The sequence below is a fragment of the Epinephelus moara genome, chromosome 13, assembly GCF_006386435.1.
Source record: "Epinephelus moara isolate mb chromosome 13, YSFRI_EMoa_1.0, whole genome shotgun sequence".
NCBI classification, from domain to species: domain Eukaryota; kingdom Metazoa; phylum Chordata; class Actinopteri; order Perciformes; family Serranidae; genus Epinephelus; species Epinephelus moara.
The window spans coordinates 33,159,104-33,168,350 of record NC_065518.1 but is presented as its reverse complement, the minus strand read 5'-3'; the positions used below and the strand labels follow the sequence as shown (position 1 = coordinate 33,168,350).

The 9,247-nt window shown below is 41.0% G+C and overlaps 1 protein-coding gene across 3 annotated transcripts in view; it reads left to right on the top strand.

Annotated features, from left to right (window-relative positions):
- Positions 1-8,733, top strand: part of jmjd1cb (jumonji domain containing 1Cb) — a 180,889-nt gene extending 172,156 nt beyond the window's left edge. For all 3 annotated transcript variants that reach the window (XM_050059863.1, XM_050059862.1, XM_050059864.1), the window contains 4 exons: positions 2,316-2,455; positions 2,590-2,757; positions 4,494-4,625; positions 7,102-8,733. In XM_050059863.1, the coding sequence (XP_049915820.1) occupies positions 2,316-2,455; positions 2,590-2,757; positions 4,494-4,625; positions 7,102-7,194 (533 nt within the window). In that variant the 3' untranslated portion in view covers positions 7,195-8,733. The remainder of the gene's footprint in view (positions 1-2,315; positions 2,456-2,589; positions 2,758-4,493; positions 4,626-7,101) is intronic.
- The last annotated feature ends 514 nt before the right edge of the window (positions 8,734-9,247 follow it).

The following is a 9,247-nucleotide window of genomic DNA, read 5'->3' as shown; positions in this document are numbered from 1 at the left end:
AGTAATGCACCTTATTTAAATTGATGTTCATTTGAGATATCAAATAGTTTTTTTGTTTGATATCTTTTCGAAAATGTTTGAGATGCTTGCCAATAGTTTTTCATTGGAAAAAATAAGTATCTCTTCATTTAAAGAGTCAAAACTGTTTTGGTTTTGTTCATAGTATTGATGTCATGATCTTAGGTATATACTGTATATGTGTGTGTGTTATCGGTTATCAGGTATCGGTATCGGCCTTTAGGAGCTGAAAGTTATCGGTTATCGGTATCGGTTTAAAAGAAAAGTTATCGTGCATCCCTAATTTATATCTATGTACATCTCTCTCCTCATTTTCCTTTGGACAATAATTTTGTATATCATTTTTCTGAGAGCAATATTGGGGGGATTTTGACCCAACCTTAGCATTTATGTTCACTTCAGTTTATTTGCAAAAACAGAAAAAAAAAAAAAAATACAATTCATGAGACATAATGCAGATGTAAAATAGGGCACCCTGAAAAGCTACCTTAAAGGGGCAAAAAGCAAAATCGTTTCACCGCTAGGTGCTGGGAGGCTAGCGGAGGCTAACTGGCTGTGCTGGCAGCTGAGTGAAGTGGAGTCTGAGGAGGAAGCACCGGTTAGCCCCGGTTTCACTACAGGCAGATTCACTCGCCACAGGGGCGAGGAAATAAAACTTAAACAGCCAACTTAGTTTCTTTCACTCACTTGCTTTCCTGTTAGCATTAGCACTAGTCGGCTGCCACGCTAACGTTCCTACTATTCTCTGTGAGCCCGTGAGCGCTCCGGCTCCGGCACAGCCCACCGGGCTACATTTTACAGTGCTAATTGCAAATGTTAGCTAGGCTGCCGGGCTACTCACCTAACACAACCGTAACACCTGACCCATTGCTGGGACCGAGCCGCTAATTACTCAAGCTCCGGACATTAACCCATGCTACGATTGTAACATTAAATTTAATTGAATCAACATAGCGACATGTGCCTAATGTTACTGTAACACTAATTAAAACAGACATTTGACTTTATGTTGTTACTTAATGTTACCTGTCCAGGAGAAGAAGAGCTAGCTCTGAGTCAAATTGCAGCCGGACCGGGTTGTAAACAAGGGGCTGGAGATCAACACAGAGAGAGGGTGTGTGAGGTCATGTTATACTCCAGATGAAATCACACCTCTAGTTCTTCACATAGCAATTTTTTAATTCCTTCAATCTAGAAATGATGAATTTCGCTTATTGCTCCTTTAAGGTTGAGAATAGGGGCCCACATATGAAGCAAGTAGTATTTAAAATATATTATTTTTAATAATGGAGAAACACTGTGCACAGCTGCGCCTCTGCTCTGGGTGCCAGCTGTTGTAAGATAATCCGAATGAATCAAGATCCTGGTGTACACGGGAACTTTTATTTTCCTTGTTTCATGAGTATATAAAATATGTTGACTCACATATTGTCTGGATTTAAGAAGTATGGATCTGCATTTTAGAGTGATGAAAAGTAAATCCTCTCTGGATTTATGTATCTTGTGCATTTCTGTTTTATTCTCTTCAGTTTAATTCATAGCACATTTTGATCTTGGAAATACAAAAATGGATGCTCAAAGAACCACAGTTGCATCCACAGTGGTCCTTAACGGAAGATAAATGAGAAGATGAAACACAAAAACACAGGATTATTGAAATTGCAGCCACTTATTAGTTTCCTCTGGTGTTCTCCTTTTTATCAGCCTCACCTCGTTAGACAACAGTATCAGGAGCAATAGTGTGGGTGCTGGATGGATGAGTTTTTGACTGACTCATGCTTCGTTCACATGGAATCAGGCAGACAGCAGACAGACAACACCTTCTGGACAGCACAGGGAAAACAAACAAACAGTCCAACAGAATGGCAGGATGGTAACACAAAACACACATAGCGATATGTTGCGATGGTGAGGCTTTATTGTTTGGAAAGAATGGAATAAAATATATTAAATAAAATTATTGTGTGTCTGTGATTTTATGTAACTTCAAGTTCTTAGCTTTTAACATCCAGTTTTAAATTCTCTGGCAGAGGACGACAAAAAGTTAAAATATTTTCACTTGGCATTGCAGCGCCATCTACCGTCAACTATCGCCAGTATTCTGTTGGCTTCACACAGTTCTTCTGTCCTGCTCTCATCCACTAAAATTATATCTTTTTTGCTGTCTCAATCCATATTAACGCAGCATGAAAAACTAAAAAGAGAATTTTAATTATTTGGAAAAAAAACATTATTATTGAAAATGAGATTAATACCTCAGTTCAGCCTTAGAAACAAGAGTGTGTGTCTGTGTGTAGGAGTGTTGAAGCGTCTGGAGGAGGAAGATCTAGATGAGGGGGTTCGAAGGAGGCTCAAAGACTCCAGTGAGACACCGGGGGCGCTGTGGCACATCTACCTCAACAAAGACATGGACAAAATCCGAGAGTTCCTGCACAAGGTCAGCACTCTGATGAAGATCCTTAGTAACTGCAGCAGTTTCAAATGGAAATATTGTGAACTTCAGCACAAATATTAACTTTACTAATACCTCTCTCTTCCCGTGCTCACCAACCACCACCTCTGCACTGTCAGGAGCAGGGATTAGACATTTCACTGGACCAGGACCCAATCAGAGAGCAGGGCTTGTACCTGAGCAGGAAGCAGCGTCAGCGGCTACTGGACGAACATGGAGTCCAGGGCTGGACTGTAGTTCAATTCTTGGGAGACTCTGTACTGATACCAGCAGGGGCCATGCACCAGGTATATAGACTATTCACACACACACACACACACACACACACACACACACACACACACACACACACACACACACACAGACACACACAGATGACCTTACTGGTGAGATAATGAAAATATTTGATCTGGCTGAGATGTGGCATACACTGGTGCTTTATCTTAAAGGGAGTTTTCAGGTTCATTCAGCTTCATTTTCATTTGTATCAGCAGTTTAAACCCGTCTTAAGTGTTGATGGCTCATACACTCCATCATAAAGCTACGTTGAGCAGAGCCCCTGCAACCCCATATCCTACTTATTATACTGATAGGTACGATGGCCAAAACCATGAAATAATGATCACAGTGATAAAAACAGGATTTATCATTGCTGAAAATCAGACCTGCATATCTTGTGCCAAATTCAATCTTTGGAAATTGTTGTCTCCTTTATTAAAACATGTAAATGCAATTTAACTGATTTTAAATATAATTTTACAGTTAATTCCTGAAGAGCTGTCTTGAACTTAAGTACTAGTCAGTGTGGCTTCATGAGATTTTGTGGGGGAGGAAACATATATTAATATGTACCCTACAGTATATTAACATGTTTCTCCTCCACTGTTGTTGTTGTTCAACACTTAGATGTGATTGTTGGTCTTTGTGATATTATATTTATTATTATTATTATATTTGTCCCGCCCCTCCTCCTCTGTGATTGGAGGGTTGTGCACTGCCTTTTACCAAAAGTTGAACATTTTGCAACTCCCGGCAACCCCCCCCCAAAAAAAAGCCAAACATGCAGTGCTTAGCCAGAACAGACACTCAGCGGGTTGCCACTCTGCTGGTGTTCATAGCATAGTGTAAATACACAGTGCTACCACTGCAGAGAATGCAAAAAATACACTGGCCCTAGGAAAAAAACACTGTTCTTCTGGAGAAGTTTGGGTGGACCTGTCGCTGCAGCTGCACTTGTCGCTGTCATCCACTTGTTGTTGTTCTTCTTCCATGCTGGGAGGCTTTCTTCGTCTTCCTTTGGCAATTAATGGCAGACTAGAACACTTGTAGGTCTTAATGCTGCCCTGTAAGGTCCAGAAGAATTGCATCCCCGGTACCCACGGTACTGGAGAAAAACAAGTACCGTCACGTTGATTCATGTCAGAATTTTGGCATCGACTTGGTACCAAAGTATCAGTTCTCATAACATCTAGCCTAGTTAGAGTAATGGTTGTTAAAAACTACAGTGAGCACCTGTTTAAGGAAATTCCTGAACCTTTTTTAAAATGAAGCAGTCGGGTGTTTTTAAAGATTTACATCTTCAGTTGGACCCAATTGGCTTAGAGTTGAGTGTCACAGACAGAGTAAGAAAGCACTGAGAGATGGATTACCACATTGTTGGATTTATTGAACATGAAAAAAATATAGAATACCATCTGCCTTATTCTTTAGATTATTTGTGGTTGAGATGAATTGAATACCTGCCATGCATCTTCCCAGCCTTTTTAGTCTTTAGTCCATAAATTAAAAGCATATTTTTGCACCATGAGATGTCACAAATCACATATTTACTGTAGTTCATAATGAATGTGTATTTTTCTTTTAATTTTCATGATAAATTGATGTTTCCTGTACAACCTCATTGCTGTAATTCATGCTTTCATAACTTTTCCATACACAAGATGACGTAAACCTTTTTTATAGTGTCCAGATATGATCTGAGCTCAGTGTCCTCACCTCGTCCTCTCTCCGTTCCATCTGTCAGGTCCAGAACCTCCACAGCTGTGTCCAGGTCATCAATGACTTTGTGTCTCCAGAGCACGTGGCCAACTCCTTCCACCTGACCCAGGAGCTGCGGCCCAACAAAGAGGAGGTCAACTACGAGGATAAACTACAGGTAATGGACTGCAACTCAATCAGCTGTTATTTAACACTACGTTGTTGAAAGCCTTTCCTCATTTAGGATGAAGGAGAGTTTTTATGAGATTATATATATTGGTTCCCCCTCACATTGACATTATTAGTGCTACATTGGCAGTGCAGCAGTGTATTAGCTGTGCAGCTGAATGCAACATCTGTCATCTGCCACTGATTCAGAGTCAGCCCTCTCCTTCCTCCTGTCTCACTCACTGTAGCAGCCTGCCTTTTCTTTAGAGAACATTTTTGTGTGTGTGTGTGTGTGTGTGTGTGTTTGTGTGTGTGAGTATAAAATAAGGACAGACAGAATGGCAGAGTGAGTCATCATCAGTGATGTTCTCTGGACATTGAGTCCCTCTGCTCTGAACACACTCGACACACACTCTTTCTCCCATCGACATGATTGGAAATGAGATGTGAGTCACCATCCATCTTCCGTCTGTCTGTCTGTCTGTCTGTCTGTCTGTCTGTCTGTCTGTGGCCGTGTTCATGCTGACAGGCTGCTGGGTAGGAAAAAGCTAGAGATCAGGTCTGTTTGGTTCTACTCTTCAAGACATGATGAGCAGCTGATCAGTGGAGGATCATTCTGATGATTTAAAGTACGCCTACACCGAATGTATTTACCTAAGGGCTGTCCATCTAGATTTGCACTAATAATAAATCCTTTTCTGATACCGAAACCCGTATCTTAAATGCCTCCAGTGCTGCCTAAAATGCTGGATCAGGTTTCGGCGCGTATGCGTGTCTACGCGCCTAAAACATAATAAACGTAATGTAATAATAAACATTATAAGAGGTTCTCAATATTGTATAAAATATCAAAGTACTCTGTTTACTATGCATAGAATATCTCTGGAGGCTTACTTTAAATGGCCTCTGTGTGCTTTATCACCAGTGCCATTGTATCCCTTCCAGAAGCATTGTACTCTAGCATGGAACAGCAGTGTTTTTTAGAGACTATCCCATGATGCATTGGGTTGAGTCTGTTGACAAATCAGTGAATGTGTCGCTGACTGCATAACAGTGCTGATCCCAGAGGCCATGCAAAACTGAATAAATAACGTTTACCCTGTCCTAGTATCAGTAGATCTGTGCTGTTTAGGCAGCAAGCGAAATAATGAGTAGAATATGATAAATAATGTGTAGATTATCCTGTGCACTCTTGGATAGTATTGTAAGGTGCATGCCCAGGGCGTACTGAGCAATCCATGGATATATACTGATCAACCACAACATTAAAACTACTGACATGTAAGTGAATAACACTTGAAATACATTTAACACATTTAATTACAATTCAATGTTCTGCTGGGAAACCTGGGATCTCTAATGGCAGTGCCCCATCTACCATGCAACACCACAAAAACTCCTCAGAAATGGCTTGAGGAATGGGACAAAGAGCTTAAGGCATCACCCTGACCTCCAAATTCCCCAGATTCCAATATGACTGAGCATCCGTAGGCTGTGCTGGTACCCTACCTCACAACCCACAGGACTCAAAGGATCTGCCACTAATGATGCACGAGTGGAGCGCTGCAAGTGGCATCCACATGAATGCCAGGACCAAAGGTTCCCCAGCAGAACATTTCATTGTAACAAGATAATCAATTTCATTGACTTCACATGTTGGTGGTTTTAATATTGTGGCTGATCAGTAAATGAAAGGAAATATCATTCTTTTGATTTACATTTGAGTCATCATCTCTCTGTCAATGATCCTTTAATTTGATCCTGAACTGTGGTGCACTTTGTAAAGTCAGTTTCAACATAAGCACTATATGAATAAATCATTGATCCTCTGACATTTAATAATCATAATGATTAAAATTTTATTGCAATTATGTTTTGGAGAAATTTGATAAATTAGTGGTATGGACACTACAAATATCCACAACTGTGTGTAATGTGCGCTGCTCTGGCACCATTGTATTGATGCCAATGCATGTTTAAGGGTATTTCTACATCCATTTATAGTGAACTGTGGGTGTGCACCCAGCTCCACAATGACTGAGATTTGTAAAACAGAATCAGGTGTACACTCAGCTTTATAAATCTGATGAAACAGATGTGTATGCACATTTCTGTCTTAGTACAGACATAGTTTTATTTGTGAATTTCCACATAGTGTTATGCATCTGGCCCACCATATTATAAACAATATACATGAGCACTGACAGATGTGTAACTGCAGTTGGACATCACTTCACTTTTGGAATCAATAAGAGGAATGAAAAATAATTGTTTCATAATGAATCCCTGGTTCTTATAAATTTAGAACTGGCTCCATGTTAGAGGTTTTCCACACGCAGTCATACTGTCATTTCCTGAAGATGACCTCTGTCTAGACACTCCACCACTCCCCCGAGAGATAGTGTTGCAGATATATTTTACTCTGGTTGTTGATTAGTGCAGCTGTGACAACTCTTTCTCCTCCTTCTCCTCCTCCTCCTCCTCAGGTGAAGAACATCCTGTACCACTGTGTGAAGGAGGCGGTGAGCTCCCTGAAGAGGGGCAGCTCTGAGGAAGATGACGAGGAAGAGAATTCATGACACCCCCTCGGCCTCGTCCACACCTTCAGAGAAGGACACCACTCCCATCAGCACCTCGCTCTCCCCACATCCCGCTCCTCGCGTGCAGGACTGTGTCATGTGACCACAAGAGGCAGTTGGGACAGAGCTGGTCATTTGACCCAGGGGACCTCACGGTGTGAAGCGCACCTGCATCACACATCCAGGTGGCCAGTGAGAGGCACGCCCACCCCCAAACCTTTAGTGCCAAGAAGAGACAAACACAAGATGAGAGTGGCGGCTGCACTGACAGGGATTAAACCTCGACCACCACACACACCTCTTTGTGTTTCATGGACTCAGAACACTGGGAGGAATTCTTGGAAATTGAGGACAAATAAAAGCAACTACGCTGGAGTGAAACGGCACTACAAGCCTCCATTGAAACAGAACTCTTTAGTGTGACTGATGGTGCGGTTCCATGGAGACTCAGACTGTCCTGAGAGCACCAGCAGTGATGGAGACACTGAGCCCCCTACTGCTCTCCCACTCTAATCTGCTGTGGATTATAAAGGCCAGAAGGTTTAATCCCTGTCTGTAGCAGCAGCCAACACGTCTTGGACTGAAGATTTCGCTGATCATGACACTATCACCAGCAGCAAAGCAGCATCAGGACCCAAAATGTCATCTCTGCTGTTTAAAAAATTAAAAACAAAAAAGATCTGAGGGGGGGGAAAAAATGCAAAACCGAAATCTCAGATGTTTGAGTCAGCAGGCAGTGAGCTCTGCTGCTCCCTTGTTCGTTGTTCCTTCTGTAATTTGTCCGTTCTCGTCCTTTTTTTTTTCCAGTTCTGTCGTCTGTTGCTGTTTTGTTCCTTATTTTCTTTTTCATACATTGTTTTATTTCCTCTGTGAAGATGTATTTATTTTATAGCTGTATGATATGCGATGTTGTTGAGACAAAAAAATGCATTAATGTAAATGTGACTTGTACAGTTTCTTTTTTTTCTTTTAGTATGTGGTTTTCAGTTGTAATACGGCTCTACTGTGATGGAGGACACACACACACACACACGCACGCACACACACACACACACACACACACACACACACACACACCAGCTAATGCCTGTACCTTTGGGAAATGTTGATGCTCTACAGTCCTCATGCCATAAATACATTTTTTGAAAATGAACTGCCAAACTATTGTAAAGACTGTGTAAAGTTGTATTATGTAAAGAAAGAACAAAATGGCTTATACACTTCAGCATTTTATGAAAAAAAGTATTTGCTGTAAAATTGAGACATTTACAAAAAAGATGTAATTTATTTAAGAAAAGAATGACATGTCTTGTTTTTTGTTGAGTTAAGATTTACTATGGTGAACTTTTGAAGTTAAAAAGATTAAAATAATGAAAACGTTTACTATAATGTGTAAATATATACATATATACATTCACTGAGGTATTTTTTTAAAACATGGCTTGCTTCAATTTCAAATTTTAAAGTGCAAGTGTTACATGCTTTGTACATTGAAGTTCAAAAGGGTTTTACATTTTCCATTAAAATGGATTTATCAAACATTTGATGTTGTGTTTTTGCTGCTGGGGCTGAGGTTGAATTCCCACTGGTTCTTACCTTGGGTTTACAAATACACTGCTCAAAAAATCAAGGTAACACTTAAATCACACATTAGATCTTGATAAACGCATTTGAAGTTGAAAATTTTTACTGATGCACATTGTATAATTGTAATTTGTTGTGAACAAAATGTTGTAATAACAGTCAATGGAAACCAAAATCATCAACCCACTAAGGGCAACTCATAATGTGACTCAGTAGTGTGTGACCCCTGCATGCCTGCATGCACTCCCAACAATGTCTGGGTGTGCTCCTTATGAGGTGGCGGATGGTGTCCTGGGGATCTCCTCCCAGACCTGGATCAGGGCATCAGTGAGCTCCTGCACAGTCTGTGGCAGTACTTGGCGGCGACAGATGCACTGATAACGTCTCATAGGTGATCAATCCTCCTGCACCAGGAGGAACCCAGAGCCCACTGCACCAGGTCTGACAATCGCTCTGAGGATTTCATCCC